The 17,828-nt window shown below is 47.2% G+C and overlaps 1 protein-coding gene across 1 annotated transcript in view; it reads right to left on the reverse strand.

Moving 5' to 3' along the window:
* The window catches only part of LOC140430933 (myosin-binding protein C, cardiac-type-like), a 249,902-nt gene that overhangs the window by 11,368 nt on the left and 220,706 nt on the right, over nt 1-17,828 (reverse strand). Inside the window, exon 28 of the mRNA XM_072518761.1 lies at nt 801-940. Coding sequence (XP_072374862.1) covers nt 801-940 — 140 coding nt within the window. The remainder of the gene's footprint in view (nt 1-800; nt 941-17,828) is intronic.

Genomic DNA, 17,828 nt, shown 5'->3' on the forward strand with positions numbered 1-17,828 from the left:
TGGCATTGACCAGAGTGGCAATGGCCTGGCTTTGACCAGAGTAGCAATGGGTTGGCATTGACCAGAATGGCAATGGCCTGGCATTGACCAGAGTAGCAATGGCCTGGCATTGACCAGAGTGGCAATGGTCCACCATTGACCAGAGTGGCAATGGTCTGGCATTGACCAGAGTGGCAATGGGCTGGCATTGACCAGAGTGGCAATGGGCTGGCATTGACCAGAGTGGCAATGGGCTGGCATTGACCAGAGTGGCAATGGTCTGGCATTGACCAGAGTGGCAAAGGCCAGGCATTAACCAGAGTGGCAATAGTCCACCGTTGACCAGAGTGGCAATGGTCCGCCATTGACCAGAGTGGCAATAGTCCACCGTTGACCAGAGTGGTAATGGCCTGGTATTAGCCAGAGTGGAAATGGTCTAGCATTGACCAAAGTGGCAATGGTCCACTCAGTGTGCTAACAGTGTGGGCAGCACGGTCGCATAGTGGGTAGCACTGTTGCTGCACAGCTCCAGGGTCCCAGGTTTGATTCCCGTCTGGGTCACAGTCTGTGTGGAGTCTGCACGTTCTCCCTGTGTCTGCGTGGGTTTCCTCCGGGTGCTCCAGTTCCCTCCCACAAGTACCGAAAGACGTGCTGTTAGGTGAATTGGATATTCTGAATTCGCCCTCAGTGTACCCGAACAGGCTCCGGAATGTGGCGACGAGTGGCTTTTCACAGTAACTTCATTGGAGTGTTAATGCAAGCCTACTTGTGACAATAATGATTATAACAAAAACATGGCCACCCAGTCCACATATTCTTACCATGGTCTTCTTGTCAGCCTTCTGGATGGTGTATCCGCTGATTTCACAGTTTCCATCATCCTTGGGGGGCACCCAGGATAGAGCCACATTCAATCCCCACACCTCTCCAATCTTCACATTTAGTGGGGGGCCTGGCTTGTCTGAGAGAGGAAATGGGAGATGGTGAGGATTACTCAGCAAGGGGACCTGAATGGTCTGGGAGAGGGGAGTGAGGGGGGATGGCAGTGAGAATATAACAAAACTGCCTGGCACTGGGGCAGGAGGGCTGCACTCAGTATCGCAGGAGCTTTACTCTGTATCGAACACTGGCCTTCCTGTTGAAATGTACAACAGGAGGAGATGCTGCCCCACCATTCAATTAGACCAGGGCTGATCTGTATCTTAATTCAATCTACCCACTTGATCTCATTTTAAGGGACAGCACAGTAGCACACTGGTTAGCACTGTTGCTTCACAGCTCCAGGGTCCCGAGTTCGATTCCTGATTGTGTCACTGTCCATGTGGAGTCTGCACGTTCTCCCCGTGTCTGCGTGGGTTTCCTCCGGGTGCTCCGGTTTCCTCCCACAAGTCCCGAAAGACGTGCTATTAGGTAATTTGGACATTCTGAATTCTCCCTCTGTGTACCCGAACAGGCGCCGGAATGTGGCGACTAGGGGCTTTTCACAGTAACTTCATTGCAGTGTTAATCTAAGCCTACTTGTGACAATAATAAAGATTATTATTATTGGTAATGATATGCAAACAGTGTTTATTGTACGTGCAATCCGGTATGCAGCGACACCGCAGTCGAGGTGACGAAGAATCACGATTTAGCGTCAAATCGGTGCCCGCTACGATTTGGCCGTTGGAATCTATTCTCCGCCCAATCACGTTTCACGATTTCAGTGTCAGCAAACTGAGAAACCCGCCCATGGACTTTCACGACAGCAAAATCGATGCCAAACCTGTATCGATTCAGCGACTGTGGAGGGGCTGGCATCGGCGCACATCGAGATCCCGACAGCAAGGTTCACTTGTGCTTTTAAAAATCATGAAACTGGCCTCGTGGCTGCTGAGGGAGAGAGAGGGGGTACAGAGAGTGTCCAACATCCCAATCGATTCAAATGAAAAATGGTGCAGGATTCGCCGGGTCCGAAATTGACACTCGGGAGGCTGACAAGCTGGTGCCGCACATACACATTACAATCCCTACACACACACATCCCAGCCAACAAGATTGCACTGGTTGTGCTGGAGTGTGCCCATGCAGCTGTTGGGTCGTCTGGGGCCAGAGGGCACCTATGGGGGTGACCTGGGCGTACAGCTATATGACCCGTGGCCCTAAGTTCACAGTGGGCTGTTAGTGGTGTGCGCAGCTGCATGGCTGCCTTGCCAGCTGCGGCAATGGTGTTCCGTGCCCGTCCACTCCAACCCCACAGCCCACCTCCTGGCCACCCCCCGCTACTCCCCCAGTCCTGGCAGAAACCCCCCGGCCAGTGGTGCAACTATCAGCACACTATGGGGATGTTGGACACTCTCTGTACCCCCTCTCTCTCCCTCAGCAGCCACGAGGCCAGTTTCATGATTTTTAAAAGCACAAGTGAACCTTGCTGTCGGGATCTCGACCCATCGGAAGCGGAGCATCTCGGAGGCCCCGGAGAATACCGGGTCGGGCCCGCTAATGACATGCAAACGGTGTCAACTGTACGTGCGTTGCGGAACGCATTGAGGTGAAGTAGAATTGTGATTTGCCGTCAAATCGGCCCCGCCGCAATTTTGGCTCGGAACCTATTCTCCGCCCAATCGCGTTTTGCGATTTCGGCATCAGCCAATGGGAAATTCACCCAGGGAATTTCTAAATGGTGAAAAATTTTAAAAGGTGCACAACCAAGTAAGACGTGGTTGGGGTGGAGGGTGGTCCAGGAACATGCATCATTAAAATATCCTGAACAGGTACACTGTGCTAATCTGGAAATGCCCGGATTTTAGGCCCAATAAAATTGGACACTCTAAATTAAGAATTGAACATTTTAAAATCAAACTGCAATCAACACCAGTTGGCTGATGGGAATTCGAACTTGACCAAACTCAAATACACTAAGCACAGACAGACTGCCAGGACATGTCTGGGCCTACTTTGTCAATCACCCATCAGCAGATATCAGCCCCATTCATTTGCATCGATTTGCTTTGGGTTGTCCAGGTTGAGCCAGACTTTCTGGCACCCAGAGGTCCTGCCATTACCGTATATAGGCAATAGGTTACGTGCAAACAACACCACCAGAGATGGACACCGAGGGACCCCCGGGGTCGGACCCCCGGGGTCGGACCCCCGGGGTCGGACCCCCCCTCCCCCCCACAGGCCACCCCCGGACCCTTCCACGCCGAGGTCCCGCCGGCTAAGAGCAGGTTAGAACGGTGCCGGCGGGACTCGGGTTTTTTGTTACGGCCGCTCGGCCCATCCTGGGGCGAGAATCGCTGGGGGGGGGGGGGGGGGGGGCGACCGGCGCTGCACTGACTGCGTCGGCGCCAATGGCACCGATTCTCTGCTCTGCGGAGAATCGCGTGCCGGCGCAATTCGCGACGGTCGCGGCGATTCTCCAGCCCGGCCCCGGGCTGAGAGAATCCTGCCCATTGTGTCCAGTTCTGGTCGCCTCATTATCGGAAGGATGTGGATGCTTTGGAGAGGGTGCAGAGGAGTCTTACCAGGATGCTGCCTGGACTGGAGGGCATGTCTAATGAAGAAAGGTTGAGGGAGCTCGGGCTTTTCTCACTGGAGCGAAGAAGGCAGAGAGGTGACTTGATAGAGGTGTACAAGGTGATGAGAGGCATGAATAGAGTGGATAGCCAGAGACTTTTCCCCAGGGTGGAAATGGCTGTCACGAGGGTACATAATTTTAAGGTGATTGGAGGAAGGTATAGGGGAGATGTCAGAGGTAGGTTCTTTACACAGAGAGTGGTGGGTGTGTGGAATGCACTGCCTGCGGAGGTGGTGGAGTCAGAGTCATTAGGGACATTTAAGCGACTCTTAGACAGGCACATGGACAGCAGTAAATTGAAGGGGTGCAGGTTAGGTTGATCTTAGATTAGGATAAATGGTCAGCATAACATTGTGGGCCAAAGGGCCGGGCCCACCCCACTCCACCCCACCCCACCCCACCCCACTCCACCCCACTGCACCCCACTCCACCGCACCCCACCCCACCCCACCCCACCCCACTGCACCCCACTCCACCGCACCCCACCCCACCCCACCCCACTCCACCCCACTGCACCCCGCTCCACCGCACCCCACCCCACTCCACCCCACTGCACCCCACTCCACCCCACCCCACCCCACTCCACCCCACTGCACCCCGCTCCACCGCACCCCACCCCACCCCACCCCACTCCACCCCACTGCACCCCGCTCCACCGCACCCCACCCCACTCCACCCCACTGCACCCCACTCCACCCCACCCCACCCCACTCCACCCCACTGCACCCCACCCCACCCCACCCCACCCCACCCCACTCCACCCCACTGCACCCCACTCCACCGCACCCCACCCCACCCCACTCCACTCCACTCCACTCCACTCCCCGCAGGGTCCCCTTCCCTGAACTGTTTCCTGATTGGGTTTTATATTGTGTGGGGAGCTCCTCCAATTAGGAGGGAGCTCCGCTTCCTAGTCACCTGAGCATCTCACATTCTGAGGTGTTGGAGGGGAATCTTATTTAATTGTTCGTTGAGTTTCTTGTGGTACCTTGTCTTGGTTTTTTTTGTACAGGCAGTCCCCTGAGATAATACCTGTTGGAGGGGAATCGGTCTCTGAGCTCCTGCTGCCTCTGTCTGTAACCCTGCTTCGGAGCTGGAGTGCTATTCTGTGTGCTGGCTGCCTTTTCTGGACTTTGAAACCTGGACTACAGCAAGAGGGAATAATGCTATGACTGGTTGGATGGAGGAGAAGTTGCTTGCAGTGGAAAGGGGGGTATTGACTAAAACATACAGCTCAACAAATAGCCCAGTTTGGCCTGTAAAAAAAGCAATTGGCACATTGACACCTGACCATTGACTACAGGAAGGCAAAGTTGTGTATTGATAAGAAAGTCCCTTTGATGGCTGATCCATCCACCATTTTTAATGCCCTAACACCAGAACTTGAATGATTTTCAGTTATAGACATGGCCAATGGCTTTTGGTCGGTACCAATCGCACAGAAGGTACAACCATGGTTGGCCCGTACCATTCAACAGCAACAGTACACCTGGACAAGACGACCACAGGGTTTTCATAATAGCCTCACTGTGTTTCACATGGCCTTACAGAACCATTTAAGGGATTGCCTGAGTTGCACTCCACCATTATCCAGTATATAGATGAAATTCTGTTAGCCACCATTAAAAAAGGATTATGAGAAAGATTTACGTGTTCTTCTGGGCTATCTCATCCAGAGGGGACATAAAGCCAGCATGGCCAAAGCACACATTGCTCAAGATGAAGTGGTCTGCTTAGGTCTTACCCAAGATAGAACAGAGGCAATTCGGGTAGCCAAAGAGCCCACCACTGTCCAAGAACGGAGATCTGTTTTGGGTTTGTGTAACTTTAACAGAAGTTGGATTGATTCGTGCACACAGTTAGCACAACCACTGAATGACCTTTTAAAGGGAAATCGGAAATCAAAAGAGGAGGTCGTCCTCACAACAGAACAGAAAAAAGCCTTTGTGAATCTGAGACAGGCCTTGTGCTCAGTACCAGCTTGAGGAATTCCAAACAACGGGAAACCATTCATCTTGTTTTCCCATGAGAAAGAAGGATACATAACAGCAATCCTAGCCCAGGGGCATGGGGAACAGTTATGGTCCGCCAGCTGTTATTCACTGAGACTGGACAATGTGGCCCTCAGACATGGATGTTGTCTCAGAGCAATGGAGGCCACGTGTCAGGCCATAATGGCTACTGCAGGCATGGTCCTAGACCAAAAACTGACCATTAAGTGCCCTCATACAGTTCATGCGTTACTCTCACTGAAGTCACCACAGCCAGGTGGACAACAGCTTTGGAAGCCCCGACCTCCATTTCCAACAGGCCAGCCCGGTACATCCATCATCCATGCTCCCACTTCCCGAGGAGCAAGAGGGCAGGACTGTGTTGAAATCAGAGGAAATGGAGGAGGCGTGCCTGGTAGAAGAAGATCCATTACAAAATCCAGACTTAGTTTTGTTTATAATCGGGTCTGTGGTATTATCATAAATGTAAGAACTGCAAGGGTTAATGACATGTCTAGATCAGCCACTAGGGGGAACTAGAGTTACAAGTAAGGAGACATTGATGTTAAGCCTTGTGGAGAGAGAAGTGAAGGAGAAAGATTGAAGGAAAGATAGTGTGAGTAACAGCAGATCATAGTTTATAATAGTGTAGAGATTAGTAGTAGATGAGTGTAGATTATATGTTAATTATCAACTGTGTTTATATAGGAGTAAGTGTCAAATCCAAATTAGTAGTGTTAATAAATTTATAACTTAGTTCAAGTTAAAGCTATTTTATGGTCTTTGTGAACACTGCCAACCATCCTGAATTTAGCAGCATAAAGAACATCACATGGTACCTGGAGTTTATTTCTACAATTAATAAGCAGTTAGATTAGGCAGGTGAGCTTTAAGAGGATTGAAGAAAACAATCACGCCACTACACAGATCAGAAAATCTATACAGAGGACAAATCATACAATGGAGGGTCTCAAGAATTCAGACTGCTTCAGAACAAACGGTAAACTATACCAAAACTTGGCATTCTTTAAACAGCAGTTTGAAGTTTTCCAATTTGCCTATGCACTAGAAAATGCTTCCGATCAGAGAAAAATAGCACCTTTTCTTAATCTGACTGGAACGCAAGCATAAGAGCTTTATAACTCCTTTGAATTTGCTGCTGATGAGGATAAACCAAAATATAACATACAGAAGTTCGATGCACACTGCAGGAAGCAGGTGAATGAGACCTATGAGCGCTACATGTTCAGAAAACGGCTACAGCTAAAAGGGGAATACGTAGATTCTTTCATAACAGTTTTAAAGATAAGAGCGCAGTCCTGTAACTTTTTTTCCTCTGCTGTCATTTCAATGCTTTGCGATCAAATTGTATTTGGGATAAATGACGAACGTTTGCATGAAAAAATGCTAAGACGACCAATTTTACCGCTATAAGACACGATTAAGATTATGTCTGAGGGCCACATTGTCCAGTCTCAGTGAATAACAGCCGGCGGACCATAACTGTTCCCCATGCCCCTGGGCTAGGATTGCTGTTATGTATCCTTCTTTCTCATGGGAAAACAAGATGAATGGTTTCCCGTTGTTTGGAATTCCTCAAGCTGGTGCTGAGCACAAAGCCTGTCTCAGATTCACAAAGGCTTTTTTCTGTTATGCTGTAAGGACGACTTCCTCTTTTGATTTCCGATTTCCCTTTAAAAGGTCATTCAAAGCAAGTGAACAGGCATCCTCTGAATATGCGGAGTTCAGGGCAAATGAAAAAGGCGCAAAATCAGGAAACGTGGCTGACACCATTAATGCTGTGTCACAGCACAGAAAATGGAGTACAATGGCTGGCGGCAATTTTGAGAGCAATCAATTAAACCTAGTTGAAAGGATTCACACAACCAAGACTTCAAATGACCAGTATAAATAGCCAAGGAAAGACTTAGTTGTTGCTGAAACCTTATCCAGAGCTACCACTGATGCTGACATATCAGGTACAGATATAGTACACAAGCTTCCTTTATTGCTGAGATGCTACTAGTGCCTGACCAAAAACTTTGAATCATCAAAGAAGAAACAGAAAAGGATTTGACGCTCCAGAGGGTGATGAAATACCTCAAAGAAGGATGGCCCAATGGATGTCTCTCTGCCTTTCGAAGTATCAAAGATGACCTCACGGTAATAGATGGTTTCCTACTCAAAGGAGATAGGATAGTGATTCCTGCCAGACTCCGACAAGGGATTCTGCAATAGATTCATGAGGGTCATCAGGCTATAGAAAAGTGTCGTAGACGGGCAAGACAATCTGTATATTGCCCTGAATCAACAAGGATGTGGACAATGATGTACAGGAATGTAGCATTTGCTAAATGGATCAGCCTGTGCAGTGCAAAGAAAGTATGGAAGAAAATGAACTCATCACCAATCCATGGATCAAAGTTGGTATGGATTTGTTCTACTTAAAAGGTCGTGACTATCAAGTCATCATCGACTATTATTCCAACTATCCTGAGGTGATGACACTGAGGGATTCTGTCATAAATGCAGCAAAATCTATTTTTTCTCGTCATGGGAGTCATTACACGTTGTCTCTGACAATGGTCCTTGCTTCACAAGCTGGGAATGGACACAGTTTGTAGAAAAGTTCAACTTTAATCACATCACATCAAGCCCATTGTATCCTTAATCAAATGGCAAAGCATTGAAAGGCGTAGGAAGAATCGAAATATTGTTCCCTAAACCAATCGATGACAATAAAGTCGATGACAAATAAGACAATAAAGACAAAGATTGATCTTTGGCACTGTTGACGTACAGAGCAACACCACTGTCATTTGGGTTATCGCCAGCTCAGATGTTAAAGGGTAGAACAATTCGCACCACGTTACCTGAGATAACTATTCCAGATATGGATCACCAAGAGATACACAACCGTATCAGATTACGAAAACAGAAACAAGAGAAGTATGACAAACAAGCAAAGCCTCTATCAAAATTAAAAGGAGACTACGTACGTAAACAAAATCCTGATGGTGGATGGCAACACATAGCTAAAGTTCTAAGACAAGTCGCACCCAGATCGTTCTTAGTTCAGACTGAACAAGGTTCCATGTTCAGAAGAAATAGATGAGCACTTGCGTATCAAACATCATGTTCCGTCTCAACCTCAAAATATTATGTGTAGATTATTGATATTACAGGATAACATCTTCAAGGACATTGACTTTCCTAATCCTTACTTGTCACCAATATAGCAAGACAATATGGAAAATCAATTGCATACATTAACAAAACCACTGAGAAGATCAACTAGAAAGAGGAGACCACCGAACAGATTAAATTTGTAATCACTGTAATAACAATTCATTTATCATCAACAAAGTGATGTAACAGTTATTTTGTAACTGGATGTAAAAACAGGCGCCGGAATGTGGCGACTGGGGGTTTTTCACAGTAACTTCATTGAAGCCTACTCGTGACAATAAGCGATTTTCATTTCATTTTCATTTCATTAATAAGTTCATGATTCATGCTTGCTCATGGACTGTTCAAAGAAAAAATGTCACAAAGTTTATAATTTTTTCTTTTCCAAAGAAAGTGGTGTGGTATTATCATAAATGTTAGAACTATAAGGGTTAATGACATGTCTAGATCAGTCACTATAGGGAGCTGGAGTTACAAGTATATAAGACATTGATGCTAAGCCTCGTGGGGAGAGAAGTGAAGGAGTTAGCTAGAGTACAGACTGAAGGAAAGATAGTGTGAGTAATAGCAGATCATATTTTATAATAGTGTAGAGATTAGTAGTAGATGAGTGTAGATTATTTGTTAATTATCAACTGTGTATTATATAGGAATAATTATCGAATGAAAATTAGTATTAATAAATGTATAGCTTGATTCAAGTTAAATCTATTTAGCGGTCATCGTGAACCCTGCACCAACCATCCTGAATTTAGCAACACAAAGAACACCACAGGGTCCTCCTTTGTTGACAATGGCATTCGGAAAGCAGGATGGACAGTCACGAGCCTGTACACCATTAAGGCAAAGGGAAGTTTGCCCTCAGGGACATCAGTCCAACAAGCTGAGTTAAAGACCCTAGCTAAAGCATGTTATGTGGCAAGAGACCAAACAGCTAACATCCATACAGACTCAAGGTATGGTTTTGGAGTAGCTCATGACTTTGACCAATTATGGAGGGAAAGAGGATTTCGCAGCACTGCAGGAACCCCTATTCGAAATGGGAACGAGATACAAGATCTACTAGAAACCTTAAAATTACTAAAAGAAGTGGCCATTCTGAAATGTAAGGCCCACATTAAAGAAGATACTGCAGAAGCACAGGGAAACACCTTTGCAGACCAGGCAGCACAAGAAGCCGCCTCACAATGCAATCCTCAAGAGGAACCGAAAGAAATCTGGGAGTGCGCAGCCTGCTAGAAGACTGAGGTAAAATGCAGAGCGAGGGTTCGCAAGAAGAAAAATAGACAAGGTTGGATGCATTTGGAGACAAGCAGAAACTGACAGATCAGTTGCACCACAGCCACTGAGACCCTTTTTGCCCCAACAGATCCACTCATGGGGACACATAGGCTCCCAACAGATGTTGGCTCAATTCCAGAAAAGCTGGTGAGGTTGAGGATCGAAGAAACATGCCCAGGTGGTGGCAGACAGCTGCATCACCTGTCAGAAGAACAATTCAGGACCTATAACACCCATGCCTCAGTTAAGAGCTCCTGGCCCGCCAGACCATTCCAGCATATACAGGTCGCTTATATTACCCTTCCGCCATGCCAGGGATACACTGACATCCTGGTGATAGTGGACACGTTCTCCAGATGGGAGAGGCCATCCGGGCCAGAAGAGCTAGAGCAAGCCACAATGCTAAGGTTCTATGCAAAGACTGTTCCTAGATGGGGAGTACCAGTTAGTATAGACTCAGACAACGTAACCCACTTTACATGCACTGTTTGCAAAGAAGTTTGTAAGCTATTGAACATTAAGTGGGAGCTACATTGCCCTTATCACCCACAATCGTCAAGACACGTTGAACATATGAAGTGGACTGAGAAAGAGCAATTACCAAAGTATCAGCATGAAGGAATGCCATGGCCTCAAGCCTAACCACTAGTCCTCTGCAGCGTCAGAACAACACCAAACAGAACCACAGGTTTGAGTCCATTTTAAGTAATTACTGGCAGGCCATGTCCTTGCAAGGAACCATTAACTTACAAAAAGCTGATTGTCATTTGATGAGTGATGCATTGTTAAATATTCTCAGAATCTAACAAATGCCATCAGTTCTGCTTCCTTACAGGCAGCGGCAGCCTGGGGTGGACCTTCCTGAAGGCGGGCATGACCTCGTTCTAAGAGATAAAGTCTATGTAAAGAAGTTGCAGAAGGAACCATTGGCGTCCAAGTGCGAGGGACCCTATCAGGTGCTGCTCACAACCCAAGCGGCGGTGAAGGTTCAGGGGAAGAAGTCCTGCATCCATACCTCACATGTTAAAAGAGCTCATTATGATTTAAGCTAATTTCTGTAAAAAACACTTGCCGCCATTCTGATTTTTGGTTGTCTTTTTGATTTAACAGATCATGGCCAACCCACAAAGGCTCGCAAGGAGTCAACTGCTAACACTTTTCTTTATATGTCCGCGGTGTATGCCAAAGATTTCAATGTCTCCAATTGTTGGGCACTGCTACTCTCACCCACTCAGTGGAGAGTATTTCCTTTTTGCCTATTCCTTTTAATATTTCCGGAAGAGCAGAATGGTATATTTTTCAAAGTGCCGGCAGTTCTTCCCAAGCTCGTGAGGGAGCCATCACATGTAGGAGAACAAAATCCTGGGCCTTCCTGAGAGAGAGGATTCAGTTGTGGAGGTCTGCGGGTTATCCGCTGACTATCTTTTCAGGGTGGTACCAGCCCAACTACGACAGGGACCAGAATCCTCCCTGTATAAACCTCCCAACCACCTGCATTCAGAAGGGGTTGTATGTTTGACAAGGCATCACCCAAGTGACTGGAGATAGGATATAGTAATTACACCCACTAGTTAAATGTAAGTAGTTCTTACAAATGCACTCCAGTGTTAATAGAGGCTGCTCTCGATTCGTCCCCACTGACAGGCCGATACAATGCTACCGGCGGTGGGAATTTCTCAGACTGCTGGTACCCAGAAGATTTTACTCACTTTACTTCCTTCAATGGTACTTATTTTGTTTGTAACCACAGAACCTATCTTTGGCTTGCACGTTTTTGGTCAGGATCATGTTATCTTGGGTGTGTGATACCCGCTATTCGCCACTCTCCTTCTCTATTAGATGTGGTAGAGGGAAGAAGTGAATCATAGAATCATAGCATCTACAGTGCAGAAGGAGCCCACCCGGCCCATCGAGCACCGAAAAGAGCACCCCACCCCAAGCTCACGCCTCCATCCTATCCCAGTAACCCCACCTGTGCCATTACTGCACACGACAGCTTTTTCGCTTTTTTTGTTCCTTTTTATGGTGATGCCAAAGATAGCCAGTTTTAATAAATCATGATAGTCATGATAGAAAAGGTAGCTAATGACATCTCCACAGCCCTGTTCAAGATTTCCGCTGAAATGCGAGCTCTCCGTACTGTGGCTCTTATAAGACCATAAGACATAGGAGCGGAAGTAAGGCCATTCGGCCCATCGAGTCCACTCCACCATTCAATCATGGCTGATTTCAACTCCATTTACCCGCTCTCTCTCCATAGCCCTTAATTCCTCGAGAAATCAAGAATTTATCAACTTCTGTCTTAAAGACACTCAACGTCCCGGCCTCCACCGCCCTCTGTGGCAATGAATTCCACAGACCCACCACTCTCTGGCTGAAGAAATTTCTCCTCATCTCTGTTCTAATGTGACTCCCTTTTATTCTAAGGCTGTGCCCCCGGGTCCTAGTCTCCCCTGCTAATGGAAACAACTTCCCTACATCCACCCTATCTAAGCCATTCATTATCTTGTAAGTTTCTATTAGATTTCCCCTCAACCTCCTAAACTCCAATGAATATAATCCCAAGATCCTCAGACATTCATCGTATGTTAGGCCTACCATTCCTGGGATCATTTATCGTGGCCATAGCTCCTTTAATGGTCCCGAGGCCTTCGGCAAAAACCAAAGGGAACTTGGACAGCACTCCTTCCCATCCACGGGGGAAAATCTGGCATACACATTGCCAATCCAAACGTAGATGACGCAGCCAATCACGCCTCAATAGGGTGGACCCGTTGCCACGGACTACCACCAATGGTAGGCACGCGGATCGGTCTCCGTATACCGCAGGTACATGGGCGGTGCCCTCGATTTCTAAGGGCACCCCGGTGTACGTGGCCAGTCGGGCCCCTATGTCGCGAAGCTCTAGTGGCTAAACACCTGTTCGGATGGCAGCAAACATGTGTAGACTGGTGATCGAATTCGCCGCTCCCATATCCAGTTCCATCTCGGTGGGGTGGTCTTGTTTAACAGCAGTGTCACCTGGATAGGTACCGTTCTGGGGTCAGTCACACACAGCAGCAGTAGGGTTGGTTCCTCGGCTTCCAAGGCCTCCAGGATATGCGTGCGGCCTCTTGGGGAGAATGGCATCTTGTTCAATTCTGGGGACAGCGCCCTCACACGACTGTCTGGACTATCATTCCTGCCCTTGGTTTTCCGCTCGATACTGGCATCTGGTCATCTGGGAAGCTCCAGGGCTGCTCTGGGGCGGGTCACGGCAGTGGTTGCGGGACCTGTCAACTCACTTCCGTAGGCCGTTGGCCAGTGGTCTCGGCGACACCCAATGTTCCAGACCGCCAGGCCCTGGAGTTCCTGGAGCCTGTGGTCAGCACCTTCCTGGGCGAGCGCTATGTCGACGGCCCTGTCAAGGGTCAGGGAGGTCTCCATTAGCAGCTTCCGCTGCGTCTCCTGGTCCCGAAGTCCACAAACTAAGCAGCCCCGCAGCGATTCAGCCAGGGAAGCTCCGAACTCAAAGGGGCAGCGAGAGCCCGTAAACATACTAAGTATTCCCCTGTGGACCCCGCCAGCATCTGCAAAGCGGTATGGAACCGGTACCGTCGGACCATAATCGGGGGCTGTGGATTTAGGTGACAGCCCATCTAGTCGATCGGCATAGCGAATGACAACCCATCCGACCTGTCCGGGTTAGTCAAGTTCCTGATTAATTTGTTATGGGCCAGGGGTTAGAGAACCCGAAAGTGTATCATGGAATTTACCTGACCCATAACTTTTAATAGATTGTGGTATGGGGAGCACATGGCCCACTCTACAGGGGCGAGATTCTCCAACCCCCCGCCGGGTCGGAGAATCGCCGGGGGCTGCCGTGAATCCCGCCCCCGCCGGTTGCCGAACTCCGGCACCGGAGACTCGGCGGGGGCGGGAATTGCGCCGCTTCGGTTGGCGGGCCCCCCCCCCGGCGATTCTCCGGCCTCGATGGGCCGAAGTCCCGCTGCTGGAATGCCTGTCCCGCCGGCGTGGATTAAACCACCTCTCTTACCGGCGGGACAAGGCGGCGCGGGCGGGGTCCTGCAGGGCAATCTGGCCCCAGGGGGTGCCCCCACGGTGGCCTGGCCCGCGATCGGGGCCCACCGATCCGCAGGTGGGCCTGTGCCATGGGGGCACTCTTTTCCTTCCGCCTTCGCCACGGTCTCCACTGAGCATGCGCGGGGATGCCGTGAGCGGCCGCTGACGCTCCCGTGCATGCGTCGCCCGGCAATGTCATTTCCGCGCCAGCTGGCGGGGCACCAAAGGCCTTTCCCGCCAGCTGGCTGGGCGGAAATCAGTCCGGCGCGGGCCTAGCCCCTCAAGGTGAGGGCCCAGCCCCCCAAGATGGGGAGGATTCCGCACCTTTGGGGTGGCGCGATGCCGGACTGATTTGCGCCATTTTTGGCGCCGGTCGGAGGACATCGCGCCGATTACGGAGCATTACGCCCCAGGTGTGGTACAGCAGAAATGGAAAAGAATTTTTCAAAGCAAAACAATGTTTATTCTATGAACTCAAGTTAACCTTTTTAAAACATACAGTGAACATCTTAGCAACCATTAATTCAAATACTACCCCCAAAGAATACAACACTAAGTAATCCTTTAAGCTTTCATTTTTAACATCCATACGACATAAAAACAAAACCTTTATCAGAAGAACATCAGGTTAAAGTCACTACTGAAAACATTTATAATTCTGAATTCACCAAATGGTCAAGTGATAGTCTTTTGATGGCAGAGAGAACAGCAGTACACCTGCTTGGTCTGGCTTCAGCTCCAACACTGAAGACGGATTGCTGGTCACATAAATGTGAAAATGTTGCAAAGCCAGCACCAAACTCAAAGTCTCCTTCTCAATCGTGGAATACTTTTTCTGGTGAGAATTCAATTTCTTTGTGAAAAATAACCAATAGGCCGCTCTAGCCCTTCGTCGTCATCTTGTAGAAGCACCGCACCTACGCCCACATCACTCGCATCAACCACCACTTTGAATGGTTTGGTATAATCTGGGATGACTAACACAGGAGCAGTGGTTAACACAGCCTTCAGGCCGTCAAATGCCTGTTGACACTCCGCTGTCCACTGGGATTTGTTACGCTTCTTGAGCAAGTCCGTCAGTGGAGCGACCACACTGCTAAAATTGGGTACAAATTTCCGGTAAAATCCACTCACACCAAGAAATCACATTATTTCCCGTCGTGTCGAGGGTATCGGAAACTCCCCAATAACTTTTGTTTTCACATCCCGTGGGACCATTCGCCCCTGTCCGATTGTATGGCCAAGGAAAGTGACTTGGGCCTTTCCAAATTCACTTTTGGCTAGGTTTATCACCAAACCCGCCTCCTGAAGTCGATCGAATAACTCCATCAGATGTTTTAAATGTTCTGTCCATGTCTGGCTGAAAATTACCAGATCGTCGATGTATACCGCACAATTGGGTAATCCTGAAACAACTTTGTTAGTTAACCATTGAAATGTGGCTGGGGCGTTTTCATGCCAAATGGCATAACTTTGAACTGGTATGTACCATCTGGAGTCACAAAAGCTGAAATCTCCTTCGCCCTTTCGGATAAAAACCTGCCAGTAACCTTTAAGTAAATCCAATTTCAAAATAAAAGCTGATTGTCCCACTTTCTCAATGCAATCCTCCAAACGTGGGATAGGATAAGAGTCCGTTCTTGTAACTGCATTAACCTTTCTATAGTCCATACACAACCGTTGGGTACCGTCTGGTTTTGGTACCATCACTATGGGTGAGCTCCATTGGCTGAAACACACTTCAATTATGCAATTTTTAAGTATACTCTCAATCTCTTTCTTAACCTGTGCCAATTTTAAAGGGTTAAGTCTATATGGATGTTGTTTGATTGGAACAGTATTTCCCACATCTACCACATGTAATAGCCATTTTAGTACTTCCCAATTTAACTCCACAAACTTGCCCATGTGCTATCAATAACTCTTTCAGGTCAGTCCATTTTTCCGCTGGAAGGTAACTCAACAATGTATCCCAATTTTTAAGAACATCCTCGTTTAAAAAATTTAATTTGAGGTATGTCAAATTCACAGTCATCTGGATTTGGTTCGTCACTTTGAGTTAGAATCATTAACACCTCCTCCTTTTCTCTCCTTCACTTTCAAAGTGCCTTTTAAGCATATTCACATGACACACTCGGTGAGTTTTCCTTCTATCTGGCGTTCTTACCACATAATTCACCTCACTTAATTTCCTTTCAATCTGATACAGTGCACAAAACATGGCTTTTAAAGGTTCACCTACCACTGGTAACAACACTAAAACTTATTTCCACTGGCAAAACTACGAACTTTGGATTTCTTGTCTGCTACCCGTTTCATCACATTTTGTGCAACTCTTAAATGTTGTCGAGCCAATTCACCTGCTCTATTTAATCGTTCCCTAAAATTTGAAACATAATCCAATAATGTAAGTTCCGATTTCTCACTCACCAATTTTTCCTTAATCAATTTAAGTGGTCCTCTTACCTCATGACCAAAAATTAGTTCAAAAGGACTGAATTTGGTTGACTCATTAGGTGCATTCTTAATTGAAAACAGTACGAATGGAATTCCTTTATCCCAATCCTCTGGATGATCGTGACAATAACCCTCAACATTGTCTTCAATGTCTGATGCCACCTTTCTAACGCTCCCTGCGATTCTGGATGGTACGCAGTTGATTTATATTGCTTTATTCCTAAGCTATCCATCACTTCTTTGAAAAACCTTGAGGTAAAATTTGATCCTTGATCCGATTGTATTTCTGTGGGTAGTCCATATCTAGTAAAGAATTTAAGTAACTCCTCCATAATCTTTTTAGCTGTAATATTACGTACTGGAATGGCCTCTGGAAACTGAGTAGATACATCCATTATCGTTAAAAGATATTGATTCACACTTTTCGTTTTCGGGAGCGGTCCTACGCAATTAAGACCCTTATAAAAGGTTCCTCAAATGGGTATTAAGGGTACTGGTTTTATCACTGCTTGAGGTTTCCCTATCACTTGTCATGTGTGACATTTAAATTTAACAACATCTTTATGTAGTCCAGGCCAATAAAAATGTTTCTGGATTTTAGCTTGAGTTTTCCTTATTCCCAAATGACCTCCCACTGGTACCTCATGTGCAACTCGCAACACCTCCTTTCTATACCCTACCGGCAATACCACTTGATGAACTTCTGCCCACTTTTCATCCGCCTGCTATGTACAGGTCTCCATTTTCTCATCAAGATATCACTTTTACGGTAATAACACTCTGGTATACACTCAGATTCCCCTTTCGTATATGCTTTCTGATATATCCGTTTTATTTCTACATCTTTCTGTTGTAGCTCCGACAATTTTCCTGAACTAAAAATATCCGCCTCATCCTCCACCTGTTCTTGTTCTTTTTCACCATCTGATCAAAAATCGTTTCTGATAATTGCACTTCAACTTTATCTTCACTCTTTGAATACTCCTCTTGTCTTAACCTCTGACTTTGCGACCTTGTTACTACACAATACAGAAAAATCCCAGGATATTCGTCCTTCAACACATCAGTTGTTTGATTTTCCACTGGCTTATCAACCACAATAGGCATCACTCTCACCTGCGATCCAGCTATATCATTACCCAAAATAAACTGTATTCCTGGACAAGATAGTTTCTCTATTACTCCTACTACCACTTCACCACTCTTCGCTGGACTTTCCAACCTTACCTTATATAATGGAACGCTGCTCCTCTCACCTTGAATTCCACATATTACCACCTTTTCAGGCAACAGTCTTCCCAAACTACATA

This window comes from Scyliorhinus torazame, chromosome 10 (genome assembly GCF_047496885.1).
Source record: "Scyliorhinus torazame isolate Kashiwa2021f chromosome 10, sScyTor2.1, whole genome shotgun sequence".
NCBI lineage: Eukaryota > Metazoa > Chordata > Chondrichthyes > Carcharhiniformes > Scyliorhinidae > Scyliorhinus > Scyliorhinus torazame.